Here is a 19,440-nt window from a genome sequence, read left to right as displayed (position 1 = left end):
GAGGGGCATTCCCGAGGCTCACAGGGTTCTGGTCCTACCGTGCCTCCCACGGGAGCTGTGCAGGGCCAGGGGACAAGGTCCAGCAGCTGGGTGGGCTCCCAGAGCAGACAGCAAAGGCTGCTTTGCTGGACATTTCCCAGCACATTCCCAGCTGGAAGCAGAGGGAGGAAGGAAAGGGAAGCGAGTCCCTGCCAGAAGCCCGGAAGGACTGGGGTGGGAAGGGACCCTGCCCGTGGGTTACTGGGCTGAAAGCCAAGTGGAGCAAGACCTTACAATGCCATCTGCCTGCCAGCCTGTGCTGCTGACAGGAGCAGGGTGCCACTTTAGCCCTCTGTGGGTGGGACCAAACTGTGCATTCCACTCCCCTTATCTCATTTCTGATGAGCTGTTCATGATGGGTCGTTTGCAGGAGCTGCCCAGTGCACCCCCGACCCCTCAGGCTATGAGGAGCTGGCTGTTAAATGAGATAAGGAAGGAGAGGCAAACCCTGGGAGGCAGGGCAGTGTTTCTTTTTCTGCACACCAATGACTCAGCTGTGATAACTCCCTCCGGGGTAGCAGCAGCACAGTCCCACCCAGCCTGAGGGCTCACCTCTGCTGATGGGCCATCATGGACTGAATGGCCCCAGCACAATGGGCAGCTGCAAGGACTGAGACCATCAAGGCTCCCAAAATATCCCATGACTCCCAGGATGACATCATTCCATTGTGAAACTGCCCGCCCTGGGGGAGGGGCTGAGCATTCCCACCTGAACCTGAGCATATAAAATCTGGGTTTGGGGCCTTCTGGCAACACTTAACAGATCCAGGGCAGGAGCAGAACTCCAACAGGACTGTGACCACCGCTGTTGACAAGACTGCTCCCATCACTTGGACAGGACTGTGTCCACCACTCTGACCAACAGGTTTTGTTTTCTTTCCTTTTGCTTTGCATGCAGCGGGACCAGGTGGTGCTCGGCACAGGAACTAACCACCACTGTTCTGCTCTTGTCCCAGGGTGCCTGGTTATACTCAGCCTTTGTGGGTTACAGCTGTATCATGGTATTTCTTGTCATCTCTTTGGTGAATTGTAACTCCCACCTTAATCTCTCTTGGGGCAGATCAGTGGGGTTCATTTCTCATGCCAGTTAAAACCAGCATGGTGTTTGAGAGGATTTTACAGTCATGATACAGCCGGTGACTTCTAGAGAAGGACTTGGGCAGGAGGAACCCCTAAACCATCACACTCACACCTTGTTTTTCCCTCCACACCAGGATTTCCTACTTCCAAACCTTGGCCAGATGGAGGAGGAGGCTGTGAGGAAGAGGAAGATGCCCCGGAACACCCAGGCAGGTGAGGTGGAAGTCCCTGCCCGTTTCCCCCTCTCTCCTGCTCCATCTCCCAGCCCAGCATCGCCCCCGGCTGCAGGACAACCCCGCTGCCGATGCCGTCCTGCCGGGGACGGACTGGGGGGATCTCCTTCCCCTTCCCTGTGGCACGCAGGCAAATGCCATCCTCTCCTTGTCCTTCCTCCCCCAGACAAGGAGCTGAGGACAGAGCCCTGGGAGGACAAATCCCCGCGGCAGAACCTGGTGGAAGAGGCCGTTTTGAGCAGCTCCACATCGCAGGAATCCAGCGGGGAGGAAAACCACCGGAGATCCCACAGGAGGAGGGGCTGCAAACGCAGCCCAGGGAGCTGCGAGGAGGAAAGACCCACCCTGTGCCGGGATGGCGGCCGGAGATCCAGCCAGAGCTCAAACCTGGTGGTCCACGAGCAGTGTCATGCTAGGGAGAAACGCTTCAAGTGCTTGGAATGTGGGAAGAGCTTCAGTAACCGCTCCCACCTGATTCCCCACCAGATGATCCACACAGATGAGAGGCCCTTCCGCTGCCTCGACTGTGGGAAGGGCTTCAGGTACAACTCCGACCTCACCAGGCACAAACGCATCCACACCGGGGAGAGGCCCTACGAGTGTCCCGAGTGCGGGAAGAGCTTCTCCAGGAGCTCTCACTTGACCACACACCAACAGTGCCACCAGTAAGGGAAGCCCTGCGAGTGCCCTGAGTGCAGGAAGAGCTCCAACTTCATCTCGCAGCAGAGGATCCATGTGGGGTGATGCACAGTGACCCCCGTTGGGCAGAGACCTGGTGACCCCTGTTCCAGATGATCCCCATGGTTGCGGGGAATGTTTGAGAGATTTATTTCACTTCTCATTCTCGTGCTCTGATTTCATTGCTAATAAATGCAAAACCTGTCCCCAGACTGGGTCTGTGTTTCCATGCTGGTGATCGGGGCAGGAGCTCTCCTGGTCCTTATCTCAGCTTCTGGGCCTTTCCTCAGCCAATCAAAGAAGTCACTGAACAATTTTTAGCCACTCTGAGCTTTTCTCGCTGATGACTGCCCAGGTGCCAGGCAGATCTGCCGCACCCAGAGCTCCCCACCTGGGCCCCCCTCACCCCCAGTGCCCCCCGGGAGCAGAATTAAGGGAGAGGGGAGGTTTCAGCACCTGCCAAGTGCTGGGGATGGGGCAGCTGGGGCCATAGTGGTGGCACTGGTGGTGCTGGGAGCCCCCCTGGCCACAGGCATGGAGCTCTCAGGTGAGCCGAGGGGGTGGAAGAGGACGCGGGTATGGTGGGGAAGGTGGGGAGAGGAGGGAAAATGGGTGTGTGGGACCCATAAAATGAGTTGGAGGGGGAGTGGGACCCCCGAAAGCAAGATAGGGAAGGCGGCTGAGGACTGGGGGATGATGGGAGAGGTGTGGGAAAGCTTAGAAATTAGGGAATGGGAAGGGTGGGATCCCAAAACTGAGCAGGAGGGGGCTGGGGATTGGGAGGATTGTGTGAAAAGGTTTGGGAAAGGGTCAAAAGTGGGGACTGGGACCCCCAAACTGATGGGGGCAGGGGCTGGCAGCTGGGGATTGATGGGAAAGGAGGGGAGTAAATGGAAAAAGGGTGGAAATGAGGGTGGGACTGTGGGAAGGAAGGTCCCATGGCGGCCGTGGAGCAAGGGCTTATGGAGTGGGGATCCAGGGTGGCTCCCTGAGCTCTTGGCTTGCTGTAGCGTGCTGGGGGCTGCTGGGGGAGCACCCCCTGACCTGTGTCCTGCTTACACAGGGCTCTTCCAGCACACGGTAAAGTCCGAGTGTCGCTTCATTAATGGTACCAAACAGGCAAGGTTGGTGGTGAGGTTCAGCTACAGCCTGGAGCAGCTCCTGCACTTGGACAGCAAGGTGGGGCACTGCGTGGGGGACACACGGTATGGGGAGAAACAGGCCCGCTACTGGAACACTGTCCTGGGGTGATGTTATGAGGCTGCTTTATTCCTTAACCCTCCGCTCAATGCCCAAGGACGCTGTGTCTTTAGGATGGACCCAGGGGTGGGGCTGGATCCACGGGGCCCGGGTGCCGGTCGGTTCAACAGCTAGAGCCCAACGGCTCGGGGGCTCCGGGGTCTCGGCAGGGCCTGGGAGGGAGTGCGCCGGGAGCGCTGTGTGGCTCCTTGGGTTTTTGGTGTTCTGGCTAGCTGGAAAATGGTTCTGTTGGTTTTTCTTGTTCTTTTTCTCTTCCCTCCCCTTGCCTCACTGCCTCCCTTCCCTTCCCTACGATCCAGGGAGCCTGCGAGTTGGCACTGGTGGGCCCGCGGGGTGGCCCTGGCTGGTCCGAGCCCATGTGTCTTTTGCTTCTTCAGGAATTTGTTGTAATTCGGGGTTTTTTTTCCCCTGTTCTACCCTGCTTTGTTTGGTGTTAATAAACAGTTTGGGGTTTATTTCCCACTTCCAGTTCTTGTGACCCACTTGTCTTACTGGTGGAGGAAAAGGGGAGGCCCTTTTCCCTTTGGAGGAGACACTGATTCCAGAGTGTTTCCTCCTGAGGTCTTGTCTCCAAAACCAAGACATAAATTTGGCGCCCAACTTAAGGGGCACCTGGAAGCGGAAAAAAAATTAAAATCATTTTGGTTTGAATCACTTTTGTATTGAGGTACAGCAGTAAGACTGTCCAGAGACTGAGAGCTTCAGGGCCCCTTGTCATCCCTTGGTCGATACTTAGATCACATGACAGGGACCCCAAATGCCTCGCTTCAGTGCCATCCAGAATTGTACCATCGCCTTCAGCGTTCCAGATTCGGACCATCCAACTTCATATAGTTTCATCAGGCCGCTGGGTGTAATCCTTCCTCAGGGTACGAGGGCCCTCTATGGACAGGACTCGGTAATGATTTCAGGTTCCACTTCCTCTGCTGGCTGTGAAGGTCCTGGCTGCTCATCATCATCCACCGGGCAAATGGATTTGGCTTTGTGTTTCTTTCTCTGGACAGGGGCAATTGTTGTTGGTTTAGGCTCCCCATCTGCTTTAGCTGCAGCTGGAGTGATTGGGGCGTCTGCTGGCTTATTCTCCTGCCCCTCTGGCTGTATCTTCTGCCCTACAGAATCCAGCAGTGTGCGGTAAGCGTTAGCCAGGACCCAGCACATGACAATGAGCTTTTCCTTTTCATCAGTGTTGTTATTGCAGTTTTCCTTCAGCTCCTTCCCCACCTCAGCTGGATTCTGAATTCGTTCAGGGGGGAAGTTCCAGGCTACTGGCTCAGAACAGTGCTTCAGGGTCAGGCCTATGTCCTCCCATATCCCACAGCACTTTGGATTTTCTGCAACTGGGGCAGGTGTCTGGGCAACTCCTCTGGAGATCTCAGCCCTTTTTTTAGACAAGCTGGAGACCACATAGAGAAACCCTGCTAGATAACATAACAAGGAGGTGGCATCTTTGACATCCAGGGGAAACTGGACACTTTCAAAAGGTGACGTGCCAGATCTGAAGGGGAAGAAGGAGATGAAGGGCTGGGAGTTATCATCCCCTGCTTTTCCCCTAACAAACTGGGTGTGTAATTGCTAATACATTCCAAAAGGAAACTACCAAGGCCAGAATGGGAAAACAACATGACATACACCTTCTCCATGGCTTCCATTACTTCAGCCAAACTTCGATGAATCACTACCACCAGGCATATTAAAATGGCAGTGCTGATTCTTCATCCTGACTTACAAAAGTGTAAGCCCGGGACCCGACTGCCCATAGCTGTGGACGTGTACTTATGGCTAGCTTCCACAGAAAAATTATTAAATCAAGCAGCATGGTCTTACTGCTGTACCTCAATACAAAAGTGATTCAAACCAAAATGGTTTTGATTATTTTTTCCACTTCCACGTGCCCCTTAAGTTGGGCGCCAAATTTATGTCTTGGTTTTGGAGACGAGACTTCAGCAGGAAACACTCTGGAATGAGTGTCTCCTCCAAAGGGAAAAGGCCCTCCCCTTTCCTCCACCAGTAAGACAAGTGGGTCACAAGAACTGGAAGTGAGAAATAAACCTCAAACTGTTTATTAGAAAAAAACAAAGCAGGGTAGAACAGGGGAAAAAAAACCCCGAAATACAACAAATTCCCAGAGAGGGAACAGACACATGGGCTCAGACCAGCCAGGGCCACCCCGCGGGCCCACCAGGGCCAACTCACAGGCTCCCTGGACCGTAGGGAAGGGAAGGGAGGCAGTGAGGCAAGGGGAGGGAAGAGAAAAAGAACAAGAAAAACCAACAGAACCATTTTCCAGCTAGCCAGAACACCAAAAACCCAAGGAGCCACACAGCGCTCTCGGCGCACTCCCTCCCAGGCCCTGCCGAGACCCCGGAGCCCCCGAGCCGTTGGGCTCTAGCTGTTGAACCGACCCGCACCCGGGCCCCGTGGATCCAGCCCCACCCCTGGGTCCATCCTAAAGACACAGCGTCCTTGGGCATTGAGCGGAGAGTTAAGGAATAAAGCAGCCTCATAACATCACCCCAGGACAGTGTTCCAGTAGCGGGCCTGTTTCTCCCCATACCGTGTGTCCCCCACGCAGTGCCCCACCTTGCTGTCCAAGTGCAGGAGCTGCTCCAGGCTGTAGCTGAACCTCACCACCAACCTTGCCTGTTTGGTACCATTAATGAAGTGACACTCGGACTTTACCATGTGCTGGAAGAGCCCTGTGTAAGCAGGACACAGGTCAGGGGGTGCTCCCCCAGCAGCCCCCAGCACGCTACAGCAAGCCAAGAGCTCAGGGAGCCACCCTGGATCCCCACTCCATAAGCCCTTGCTCCATGGCGGCCATGGGACCTTCCTTCCCGCAGTCCCACCCTCATTTCCACCCTTTTGCCATTTACTCCCCTCCTTTCCCATCAATCCCCAGCTGCCAGCCCCTGCCCCCATCAGTTTGGGGATCCCAGTCCCCACTTTTGACCCTTTCCCAAACCTTTTCACACAATCCTCCCAATCCCCAGCCCCCCCCGCTCAGTTTTGGGATCCCACCCTTCCCATTCCTCTCCCATCATCCCCCAGTCCTCAGCCCCTTTCCCATTCTTGCTTTAGGGGGTCCCACTCCCCCTCCAACTCATTTTATGGGTCCCACACACCCATTTTCCCTCCTCTCCCCACCTTCCCCACCATACCCGAGTCCTCTTCCACCCCCTCGGCTCACCTGAGAGCTCCATGCCTGTGGCCAGGGGGGCTCCCAGCACCACCAGTGCCACCAGTATGGCCCTAGCTGCCCCATCCCCAGCTCTGGGCAGGTGCTGAAACCTCCCCTCTCCCTTAATTCTGCTCCCGGGGGGCACTGGGGGTGAGGGGGCCCCAGGTGGGGAGCTCTGAATTGGCAGATCCACCTGGCACCTGGGCAGTCATCAGCGAGAAAAGCTCAGAGTGGCTAAAAATTGTTTAGTGACTTCTTTGATTGGCTGAGGAAAGGCCCAGGAGCTGAGATAAGGACCAGGAGAGCTCCTGCCCCGATCACCAGCATGGAAAAACAGACCCAGTCTGGGGGCAGGGATTGCATTTATTAGCAATGAAATCAGAGCACGAGAATGAGAAGTGAAATAAATCTCTCAAAAATTCCCCGCAACCATGGGGATCATCTGGAACAGGGGTCACCAGGTCTCTGCCCAACGGGGGTCACTGTGCATCACCCCACATGGATCCTCTGCTGCGAGATGAAGTTGGAGCTCTTCCTGCACTCAGGGCACTCGCAGGGCCTCTCCCCGGTGTGGATGCGTTTGTGCCTGGTGAGGTCAAAGTTGTACCTGAAGCCCTTCCCGCAGTCGGGGCAGCGGAAGGGCCTCTAATCTGTGTGAATCCGCTGGTGCAGGAGGAGACTGAAGCTGGTCTGAAACCTCTTCCCACACTCCCCACACTCGTAGGGCCGTTTCCTAGTGTGGATCATCTGGTGGCGAATAAGGTAGGCGCTCGTAGTGAAGCTCTTCCCACATTCCCCACACACATAGAGCCTCTCCCCTGTGTGGACCTGGCGGTGGCGGATCAGGTTGGAGCTTGTGCTGAAGCTCTTCCCACATTCCCCACACACATAGGGCCGTTCCCCGGTGTGGATCATCCGGTGGTAGATCAGGTTGGTGCTCTGGCTGAAGCTCTTCCCACATTCCAAGCACTTGAAGCGTTTCTCCCTAGCATGACACTGCTCGTGGACCACCAGGTTTGAGCTCTGGCTGGATCTCCGGCCGCCATCCCAGCACAGGGTGGGTCTTTCCTCCTCGCAGCTGCCTGGGCTGCGTTTGCAGCCCCTCCTCCTGTGGGATCTCCGGTGGTATTCCTCCCAGCTAGATTCCTGCGATGTGGAGCTACTCAAAACGGCCTCTTCCACCAGGTTCTGCCGCGGGGATTTGTCCTCCCTGGGCTCTGTCCTCAGCTCCTTGTCTGGGGGAGGAAGGACAAGGAGAGGATGGCATTTGCCTCCGTGCCACAGGGAAGGGGAAGGAGATCCCCCCAGTCCGTCCCCGGCAGGACGGTGTCGGCAGCGGGGTTGTCCTGCAGCCGGGGGCGATGCTGGGCTGGGAGATGGAGCAGGAGAGAGGGGGAAACGGGCAGGGACTTCCTCCTCACCTGCCTGGGTGTCCTGGGGCATCTTCCTCTTCCTCACAGCGTCCTCCTCCATCTGGACAAAGGTTTGGGAGTGGGAAATCCTGGTTTGGAGGGAAAAACAAGGCGTGAGCGTGATGGTTTAGGGGTTCCTCCTGCCCAAGTCCTTCTCTAGAAGTCACCGCCCGTATCATGACTGTAAAATCCTCTCAAACACCATGCTAGTTTTACCTGGCATGAGAAATGAACCCCACTGATCTGCCCCAAGAGAGATTAAGGTGGGAGTTACAATTCACCAAAGAGATGACAAGAAATACCATGATACAACTGAAACCCACAAAGGCTGAGTATAACCAGGCACCCTGGGACAAGAGCAGAACGGTGCTGGTTAGTTCCTGTGCTGAGCACCACCTGGTCCCGCTGCATGCAAAGCAAAAGGAAAGAAAACAAAACCTGTTGGTCAGAGTGGTGGACACAGTCCTGTCCAAGTGATGGCAGCAGTCTTGTCAACAGCGGTGGTCACAGTCCTCTTGGAGTTCTGCTCCTGCCCTGGATCTGTTAAGTGTAGCCAGAAGGCCCCAAACCCAGATTTTATATGCTCAGGCTCAGGTGGGAATGCTCAGCCCCTCCCCCAGGGCGGGCAGTTTCACAATGGAATGATGTCATCCTGGGAGTCATGGGGTATTTTGGGAGCCTTGATGGTCTCAGTCCTTGCAGCTGCCCATTGTGCTGGGGCCATTCAGTCCATGATGGCCCATCAGCAGAGGTGAGCCCTCAGGCTGGGTGGGACTGTGCTGCTGCTACCCCGGAGGGAGTTATCACAGCTGAGTCATTGGTGTGCAGAAAAAGAAACACTGCCCTGCCTCCCAGGGTTTGCCTCTCCTTCCTTATCTCATTTAACAGCCAGCTCCTCATAGCCTGAGGGGTCGGGGGTGCACTGGGCAGCTCCTGCAAACGACCCATCATGAACAGCTCATCAGAAATGAGATAAGGGGAGTGGAATGCACAGTTTGGTCCCACCCACAGAGGGCTAAAGTGGCCCCCTGCTCCTGTCAGCAGCACAGGCTGGCAGGCAGATGGCATTGTAAGGTCTTGCTCCACTTGGCTTTCAGCCCAGTAACCCACGGGCAGGGTCCCTTCCCACCCCAGTCCTGCTGGGCTTCTGGCAGGGACTCGCTTCCCTTTCCTTCCTCCCTCTGCTTCCAGCTGGGAATGTGCTGGGAAATGTCCAGCAAAGCAGCCTTTGCTGTCTGCTCTGGGAGCCCACCCAGCTGCTGGACCTTGTCCCCTGGCCCTGCACAGCTCCCGTGGGAGGCACGGCAGGACCAGAACCCTGTGAGCCTCGGCAATGCCCCTCTGGGATCCACGGCACACCCTCCAGGGATCTGGAATTCCAGTTCCCAGCAAGGGGAAGATGTTCCTGCCCTTGAAGGCAAAGCTCTCAGGAAGGATTCAAAAGCCAAGTGCAGCAAGATCTTACAGTGACATTTCACTGCCAGCCTTCATCACCTCACCCATGGTTGTTTTAGCTGGTGGATTGGGAACAAAATCAGAGGAGGGCCTTTGGTGGGAGCTGCCCTGGGTCCAGAGAGACACTGAGAGACAAACAGAGCAGGCAAAGAAAGGCAGAAGAGGAAGGAGGACACAAATACAGTCAGCTGAGAAGGTGGCACTCTGGAAACCAGACCGGAACTGACTGAAAATGAATGTTACAGAAAGAAATAATTTGGAATTTTGATTTCCTATCAAAATACCATTTCCTGCCTTTCTCACAAACCTCCTGCTGCTGTCATTCAGCAGTGCTTTCATAAAGTGCTCTGCTCTGAGTGGATGTTCCAGGCTGCAGACACAAGGAAACCCGGAATGGGCTTCTTCCTGCTCCTGGGGAGTTTGACATCCTCACCTGAGGAGATGAGGAGGCAGCAGAAGAAAAGGGCAGCTGGGCTTCACCCTTCCACAGGAATAAGAGGGGGAAAGTCTCTCGTCCTCTCTGTCGCTGCTCCCACAGGGATGTGAAGGCTGATCCCAGACCCCCAAGGGTCACATTCAGGGCTGCCTTCCCGCAATGCTCGCGTGGAATGGAGGGGCAGCGTGGCAGCACCTGGATCTTGGACCACCCAGCTGCCCCCCATGTTTGGAGGTGCCTGAGGAGGGCTGGGACGGTGCCAGGGACATCCTGCAGTGACACCTCAGCTGTCCCGCTCTGCGTGTGCTCAGTCCCAAACCTCACCCTGATCCTGATCTCAGTCTCACTCCACGTTTAGACTAACTCACCGTCCCGTGTTTAATCTCATCCCATTCCCAGAATCATCTAGTCCCAGACCCAATCCCAACCCCAGCCCTAAAGCCAATCCTACATTTAGCCTTGACTCCAATCCCAGCTCTAATCCAAATCTCAGCCCTAACTCCAACCCCAGCCCCAATCCCAGCCCCTTCCTAAACCCTCAGCCCCAAACCAAATCCCACGTTTAGCCCGAGCTGCAATCCTGGCTGCAATTCCAGCCCCTGCCCCAGCCTCCAGCCTTATCCCAAGTCCCACGTTCAGCTCTAACTCCAAACCCAGCCCCAATTCCAACTCTAACCCCAACCCCAGGGCCAAATTTAGCCCTAACTCCAGCCTCAACACCAGCCCCGGCCCACACTCCAGTCCCACATTTAGCTCTAAATCCAAACCCAGCCCCAGCGGCAGCCCACATCCCATACCATTATTAGAGCTAATCCCAATCCCAGTCCCAGTTCCAGCCCCAATCCCAGCCCCAGCCCTCACCCCAATCCCACCTGTCGTGGGTGTCTCGGTTTTGAAAGACAGGTGTCTGCTAAGGAAGGCAGAAGCCCCCCCTTGAAGTGGCAGATATAACCCCTTTTCCCTCTAAGTTATTATATTTTGAAATCAAGGGCCTTTAGGCGAAGATGTGGGAAATAGGAATAACAGTTCTTTACTATATATATATATATATATATGTATATATATATATATATATATATATATGTATATAACCAGTCAAACAAAACAACAACAACTCTGGCAGTAACAGCAATCACAAACCCAGTGCCAGCCTTCTCGGCTGTCGGGCCCTTTCCCCTCGGGTGCAGTTCCGCTCGCAGCCGGCAGGGGCGCTGGCGGCTCCCGGTGAGCAGGGCAGGTGCGATGGTTCCCCCGCGGCTGCAGGGGGCGCTCCGGAGCGAGCTCGGGAAACACGCGGCACCGGTGCCCTGGGATCCCGGGAAGGGATGGAACAAAGGCTTCACAAACCCCTGGGCAGCCGATCCCGGACTCTCAGGAACAGCAGGCTGGAACGGCAGGCTGGAACGGCAGGCTAGAACGGCAGGCTGGAGCGGCGGGGACGAACGCAAATCCCGGGTGGCAGGCGAGATGTATCCAGATGGGAGAACCCCACGGAAGCCCAGGCAGGCAGGGCGAGCAGGGCTACAGCGTAGCGAAAGCTCGAAGCAGCAGCGGGGCAGGGCAGCCACAGCCCGGTCTCCAGCAGGGCAGGGAAAGCGGCTTTTGGGGTCCCGGCGTTGTTTCCAGCAGGAAGAAAGAACGGCCAAAAAGAAAGAAACAGCAGCTCCTTTCTCTGCAGCTTCTCTCTCCGGACGCTCAGAGCGAACTGCCCCCACACCCAGGTGTAGACAAAGGAGTAGCCAGGCCCGCCCCACCCCCCTTTTTGTCTTTCTAAACTACAGCTATTTGTCCCCTAGCATCATGCATATGGGAAAAAATTCCTTTAACAGGAAAAAAACTAAGACTAAACTGAAACCCCAACATTATCCACCCCGAATTTTTTCCCATACTAACATGTTACATGAAACGTAACTTTTTTTAACCATGTAAATCTATGCATCACCCAGATTATATACAAATATACATGCTGATACTGATACAAGTACAGAGCCGTGGGTAGTTCACCCTAAAACAAGGTCCCCTTGAGGTAAGCATCGGGTCTCTCCATCCTTTTGCATCACCCACCAGGTGCAACCTGGTCCCTGAGCAAAAACGACCCCACGGATGGGTTTGTCTTTGCTCAAGGCAGACTTTACCCAAACAGTTTTTCCAAGCATACCTCTCATGTGCACCACTGGAACCTTATCCCCGTCTGTTGTTTGTAGGGGTTCGGATTGGGCAGGGCCTGCTCGGCTGGTGGAGCCTCGGGTGTTAACTAACCAGGTGGCTCTTGCTAAATGCACCTCCCAGTTTTTGAAAGTCCCCCCACCCAGTGCCTTCAAGGTGGTTTTAAGCAGTCCATTACACCGCTCAACCTTCCCAGCTGCTGGTGTGTTGCTGCCTGTTCTGATCTTCCCTTCCCCCCTCCCAAAGACATGTGCTCTGAGCTCCTTTGTTCCAAGCGCGGGCAAAGCCAAATGTAACTCAGACTCTTCAGCAGTGTCTGATTGGCCGCTCGCCCCGGGTCCGCCCCCAGTCCTCCCCTTTTCCCTTCTCCGAATAAAAGATGGTCGAGGGGAGGCAAACGCCCTCTCTCAGCTCAGCTACTTTCCTGTAAACATCTCTGGTCGTCCGTCTCATTTTGAAAGCTTCTAACTGCAGGGAGTTGAGCGAGCAGGGAGCTGTATTTCTCCCTCTTTTGCTTCTGCTGATGGTATTTGCTCTGCAGCTGATTCAGGTACCGATTCTAGAGCTACTAAAGTGCTAGATCGCCCCTGCTACCTCTCAAGGCTGCTCGAGGCTTTCTAAGGCATTGAAATACAAGCGCTAGCCGGTATAAAGCTGAAAAGATACCTTCCACATTTGGCGCCCAACGTGCTATCTCTGAACTCCGGTTCTGAGAGACACTCAGGGTGTCCCGGCAGCTGCGTGTCTGCTGGAGTTAGCTCTGCACGTCCTGCTGTGCCAGCTCTGTGTGGCGAGGTGTTACTTTTTGTGTAACATCGAGCCCAGAGCCTCAGCCTGTACCCTCCCCCACGCCACGTGGCGAGGGAACGGCTGGAAAGCAGAAGACCCTTCTCGCGTTTTTTTTTTTCTCCGGACCTGCTTTCCTGTGATAAATCCAGAATTCTGGTGAGTATTTCCCTGCTGGTTTAGGGGCTCCTGTCTTAAGCTGGTGCCAGTGTAAACTTTCTCTTTTTTTTTTTCCTCCTTTTTGGCGAGTAAGGGGTTGAGGTTTGCTGTGCATTCATAATGGCATCTGAAGTTTCTGCACACCATAGAGAAATATACCACCAAGTTCAAAGTTACCTTTCTTTAACTGGGCATAAATACCCTAAAAATCTACTTCAATCTTTTGTACAATGGCTTTTTCAGTACTTTCCTAATCTGACCTCCGAAGACATAAGATCTGCTGAATTTTGGGATAAGGTGGGGAGAAAACTCTCCTCTTTGAGGCGTGCAGGAGATGAAACAGTTTCAAAATTCTTTCCTCTCCTGTTACTAAGTTATACTTTGCCAGAGAAAAAGGCAGTACATGAAAAGCCACTGCAAAACCCCCCTGTTAATTCCCTTATACCCTCTTCCAACCCCTGTGTCCCGGACCCCTCTTCCCCTACGCTGGAAAACACAGCTAGAGCAGACTGCTTCTCAGCACAGGAGAGCTATCGTCCTCCTGGCTCACCCGTGTTTCCTCAGCACCCTGCCTTGGATGGGAATCCGGAGCCCATCCCAGGACCTTCCCAACCCCTCTTCTCCACTGCCTTTTCCCCAGTTTCTAGCCCTCATGTTTCAAGCACGCGTAAAAACCCCTTCTCCCCTGATCTCTTTGTTCCCAGGGACAGCCATTGCCATGTGCTGGCAGCCCGGGAAAAATCCCCTCCCCCCAACCCCTTTTCTCCGAGTTTGTTTGTCTCCAGTAATGGCGGACGCAATGTTCCTTCCTCTCCAAACTACACCTCCCACAATCCCTTTCTCCCCCATCCCACAAATCCCTTCTTGTCCCCATCCCCTCCCACTCCTGTGTCACAACCTGACCCCGCCCCCACAGTGTCGTGTTTCACCCCTCCCTCTGTTCCCGCCCACGGCTCAAGTGCCGCCCCTGCCTCCCACAACCCCACCCCTGACCCCTCCTCTCCTCCAGCCGTGTCCCCGCCTCCACTCCCCGCCCCTGCCCCTCCACTCCCCGCCCCTGCTTCCCATTGTCCCGCCCCAGGTTCCCACAGTCCTGTGACCGCCCCTCTGAATCCGGGAACCCATGGCTACCAGGAAGTAACTCCAACTGCTTCTACTACACTCTCTTGTACTAGCAATGGAGCTTACCCTGACTGGAAACCCCTTACTTATTCTGATATTAAGGATTTGTGCAAGGCAATTAAGGAGTTTGGAATGCATAGTAATTATTTTAAGAGCCTTTTGAGTGCTACTTTTGCAACTCACTTACTTGTACCTCATGATTTACTTACATTAATGCAAACTCTTCTCACACCTGGTGATTTTATGGTGTGGAAAAAGCAATGGAAAATAATTTTATCTGATTTATTAAAAATTTTATGGCAAACTCCAGATAATTACCTGGATTTTGAAAACAATTATATCACATTAGACCTTTTATCTGGTGACAATAATATGGCAAATCCTCAAAAACAAGCAATGCTTATCCCTCATCCAGTTCTTACTGAAATCACACGTGCTGCTGAAAAGGCCTTAACATTATTACCATCTCAAACTCCTAATTCTCATTATACCACCATCAAGCAATCGCCAAATGAAAATATTATTCACTTTTATAACCGTTTGTACGAAGCTGTCTCTTCCCAGGTCCCTAATCCTGACCTCCAACAAGCGCTCCTACTCGAACTTCTCCAAGTTAATACGAATGATGCTTGCAAACAAGTCATTCTCACTCTCCCGCTGTATCCTCCTCCTACTGTTGAATCCATCCTCGAAGTCTGTACGAAGAAGGTGCAGCTGAACACAGCTGCTCCCCTTTTGAAAAAAGTGGGGATGGTTGGGGAGGTTGTGGAGAATGTTACAGGTACAGGAGAAACTCAATCGCGCGGTAACTTTGTATGCTATCGTTGTCAGAAAAAGGGACATGTAGCTCGCAATTGCAGAGCAATTATAACTGCTGATAAAAACTCTCCAAAGACTGTTTCCCCAGGTCAACAGCAGGGAAACTCGCGACTCAACGCGTCCTAACAGCTCCGCGTTCAGACATAAATAGGGCTGCAGACAAAGCAACTTGGACTTCTGGACTCAGGTTTAAGGTAACCTGTGATAAAGCACACCATTTCAACAACAACAAACAGACTGTAATACCCATTTCATTCCAGAATGTGGACCACATGCCAGAATTTACATACCTTTTTGTTATTGGGGACACTCGGGAAACACCTGCTGGGATAGAGGTTACACCCACACTCATGAAAGTGGATCAGAACGGGTGTTCTAACCTAATGGTACAATGTATATATCCACCGTACTTTATGCCTAAAGGTCAAGTCATTGCACAGGCCTTTCCACTGCCCTATAAATACCTGCCCACAGATGGTCATATCCCAGCCATCTGTTGGACTGAGGTTTTGGGAAACAACAAACCTGTAATAGAATGTAAGCTCCGTTACAAATCACATAAAATCAGTACAATGGGAATGATAGACACAGGTGCTGATGTGTCTGTCATTCCATTTGATAAGTGGCCTACGCAATGGGAATTGCAATCTCAGGGCATCATACAAGGGATTGGAGGCACCCAAATTGCAAAGCAGTCCAAACACACCATCCAAATTGAAGGTCCTGAAGGACAAATAGCGACACTTCGTCCGTATGTCCTAGACACCAAATTCACCCTGTGGGGAAGGGATGCCATGTCTCAGTGGGGAACAAAAATTGATATCACGCCTAGACATCAAAATTTTCCCTTGCAGGCCACTGAAGCAGAGTGCCATCCACAGAAATTAACTTGGAAAACAGATGAACCCGTGTGGGTTAACCAGTGGTCGTTAAAAAAAGAAAACTTAGAGGCACTCAAAACATTAGTAGCTGAACAATTGGCTAAAGGAAATATAGTTCCAACTAACAGCCCATGGAACACACCCGTGTTTGTAATCCAAAAACCGGGAAAGAACAAATATAGGCTACTCCAAGATCTTAGAGAAGTTAATAAGGTTATTGAAGACATGGGACCCCTTCAACCAGGTATGCCATCACCTTCAATGCTCCCACAACATTGGCATTTAGCTGTTCTTGACATTAAAGATTGCTTCTTTCATATTCCACTCCACCCTGCAGATGCCCCCCGATTTGCATTTTCTGTACCATCTCTTCATCGTGAAACTCCCATGGAACGTTATCATTGGCTTGTGCTTCCCCAAGGTATGAAAAATTCCCCAACTCTCTGCCAAGAGTATATTGCTAAAATTCTATCTCCCATCCGTGCCAAAGCAGAGAAAGCCATCATCCTGCATTACATGGATGATGTGCTGGTGTGTGCTCCCAATAATCAGTATCTCGAGCAGACACTTAACATGGTGGTTGAGGCCCTAGAGGCCAAGGGCTTTGAATTACAACCTGAAAAAATGCAGAGAACAAGCCCTTGGAAATACCTCGGACTCAAAATCACAGAAACCTCTATCACCCCAACACCTGTCACCATTAATAATAACCCAAAACACTAGAGGAAGTGCAACAGATCTGTGGGACACTGAAGTATTTAAGGTCCTGGTTAGGACTCACCACAGAGGATGTAGCTCCTCTTGCAAACCTAGTAAAAGGGGAAGGCGGTCCAGCATCCCCTAGATCCCTGACAGAAGAGGCAAGGCAGTCTCTCAAAAAGATACAAGAGCTCATTTCCACCAGACAAGCGCACAGGTATCAGCCCTCCCTACCCTTTAAGCTTGTCATTCTAGGGAAGGTACCACGCTTTCATGGCCCCATATTTCAGTGGGACAAAGAGCAGAAGGAACCCCTCATCATAATTGAATGGGTATTCCTTCCACTCCAACCTCCTAAAACCATCACACAGCCACAAGAACTAATGGCAAAAATTATCATGAAGGGTAGAGCAAGGCTCCGCACCCTGGCAGGATGTGACTTTGCATGCATCTATTTACCTGTAACAACTGACACATTAGATCACCTACTCCAAAATAATATAAATTTACAATTTGCATTAGATAGTTACTCAGGCCAAATCTCAAATCATTACCCAAAACATGACATGTTTAATCTGCCATTCTCTTTCATCCCTCGAGAGATTCAAAGTAGAAAACCCCTCGATGCGATTACCGTTTTTACTGATGCCTCAGGAAAACGTAAAAAGTCCGTGGTCACATGGAAAAATCCAAAGACACAAAAGTGGGAATCTGACATCGAGGTAATCCAGGGATCACCACAAGTAGCTGAATTAGCAGCTGTTGTTAGAGCATTTGAGAGGTTCAAAGAACCCTTTAATTTGGTCACAGACTCAGCATATGTAGCTGGAGTAACTGTTAGAGCTGAGCATGCTCTCCTAAAAGAAATCTCAAACAAGAAAATTTATGATTTACTCTCAAAATTAATTTATCTGGTTTCCCACAGAGAGCATCCCTATTTTGTCATGCATGTGAAATCACATACAAACCTGCCAGGATTTATTGCAGAGGGTAATCGTAGAGCTGATGCTCTGGCTATGCCAGCAGACATAGTTCTATCAGCCGACTTACCAAAGCTCCCCCAAGTTTTTGAACAAGCAAAATTGAGCCATGCCATGTACCATCAAAATATTCCTGCTCTTATCCGCATGTTCCATCTGTCGCGGACACAGGCAAAAGCAATAGTGGCAACGTGTCCCAACTGCCAGAAGCTACAGCTTCCATCACTGGGCATGGGGGTCAATCCCAGAGGCATTAATAGCGGTGAAGTGTGGCAAATGGACGTCACACATTTCCCCGAATTTAGGAGATTAAAATACGTTCATGTTTCTATTGATACCTTCTCTGGTGCTATGTATGCCTCTGCACATGCAGGTGAAAAGGCTAAGGATGTTGAAAAACATCTTGTCCAAGCTTTTGCTGTGCTCGGTATACCTGAGGAGATAAAAACTGATAATGGACCTGCCTACACCTCCCAGGAGTTTAAAAACTTTCGTCAGCAGTGGGGATTTTGACATGTTACAGGTATTCCTCACTCCCCAACTGGACAAGGCATTGTTGAACGTGCCCATCAAACCCTCAAGCGAATGCTGCTACAACAATCAGGGACCACCAAACTCAACTCACCTGTCCTCAGACTCAGCAAAGCACTGTTTACCATAAACTTCCTGAATGGCACCTTTGAGGATCCAAACCCTCCCATCTATCGTCATTTCCAGAACACCAGGAGGCAGAAACTGAAGGAAAATCCAGAAGTCCTGATCCGGGACCCAGAGACTCAAAAAATCCAAGGACCGTACAAACTTGTAACTTGGGGACGTGGGTATGCCAGTGTATCTACCCCTCAAGGACTGAGATGGATCCCAGGGAAGTGGGTAAAACCTTATGTCACTTCCTCAAAAGTTAAGGAGGTTAAAACTGCCTCCTGGAAGAGACGCCGTAAAAAGAATCCTAATTTTGCACCTTCATGTAAACCCCCTACTGCAGATCTTCATGTTAATCCCTTAAGTTAAGTTGCACTGTTTTGCACTCAGGTTTTTGCACTGTATTTTGTAAATCTTCATCCTGATACTCCATACCATAGATGTCCTGACTAAACCCCTGAGTTTTGACTGGGGAACTAGTTTAAAGGCATCCTAGGTACTGTCGAGTTGTAGGGACGATAGATTACAATTATATTTTGCACTGTTGTTTTGTTACTGTTCTATGCACTTTTAAGTTACTAAGAGTTACAACCCAGCTTTAAAGAAAAAAAAATAGGGAATTGTTGCTGCCTGTTCTGAGCTTCCCCTCCCCCCTCCCAAAGACATGTGCTCTGAGCTCCTTTGTTCCAAGCGCGGGCAAAGCCAAATGTAACTCAGACTCTTCAGCAGTGTCTGATTGGCCGCTCGCCCCGGGTCCGCCCCCAGTCCTCCCCTTTCCCCTTCTCCGAATAAAAGATGGTCGAGGGGAGGCAAACGCTCTCTCTCAGCTCAGCTACTTTCCTGTAAACATCTCTGGTTGTCTGTCTCATTTGAAAGCTTCTAACTGCAGGGAATTGAGCGAGCAGGGAGCTATATTTCTCCCTCTTTGCTTCTGCTGATGGTATTTGCTCTGCAGCTGATTCAGGTACCGATTCTAGAGCTACTAAAGTGCTAGATCGCCCTTGCTACCTCTCAAGGCTGCTCGAGGCTTTCTAAGGCATTGAAATACAAGCGCTAGCCGGTATAAAAGCTGAAAAGATACCTTCCACATCTCTGGACCCAGGGCAGCTCCCACCAAAGGCCCTCCTCTGATTTTGTTCCCAATCCACCAGCTAAAACAACCATGGGTGAGGTGATGAAGGCTGGCAGTGAAATGTCACTGTAAGATCTTGCTGCACTTGGCTTCTGGCTCCTTCCTGAGAGCTTTGCCTTCAAGGGCAGAACATCTTCTCCTTGCTGGGAACTGGAATTCCAGATCCCTGGAGGGTGTGCCGTGGATCCCAGAGGGGCATTGCCGAGGCTCGCAGGGTGCTGGTCCTGCCGTGCCTCCCACGGGAGCTGTGCAGGGCCAGGGGACAAGGTCCAGCAGCTGGGTG

General features: G+C 52.1%; 1 protein-coding gene across 1 annotated transcript in view; it reads left to right on the top strand.

The window, feature by feature from the left end:
* Window positions 1–1,316: 1,316 nt before the first annotated feature.
* The window catches only part of LOC125319048 (zinc finger protein 883-like), a gene marked incomplete at its 5' end in the record, with an annotated part of 78,984 nt that continues 60,860 nt past the window's right edge, over window positions 1,317–19,440 (top strand). Inside the window, 3 exon segments of the mRNA XM_048289994.1 lie at window positions 1,317–1,332; window positions 1,519–2,008; window positions 2,081–2,092. Of these exon segments, the coding sequence (XP_048145951.1) occupies window positions 1,317–1,332; window positions 1,519–2,008; window positions 2,081–2,092 (518 nt within the window).

The sequence above is a fragment of the Corvus hawaiiensis genome, chromosome 35 (genome assembly GCF_020740725.1).
Source record: "Corvus hawaiiensis isolate bCorHaw1 chromosome 35, bCorHaw1.pri.cur, whole genome shotgun sequence".
Classification (NCBI taxonomy): Eukaryota; Metazoa; Chordata; class Aves; order Passeriformes; family Corvidae; genus Corvus; species Corvus hawaiiensis.
Note: the sequence above shows the minus strand (reverse complement) of the source record. Positions and strands in the feature narration are given on the sequence as shown.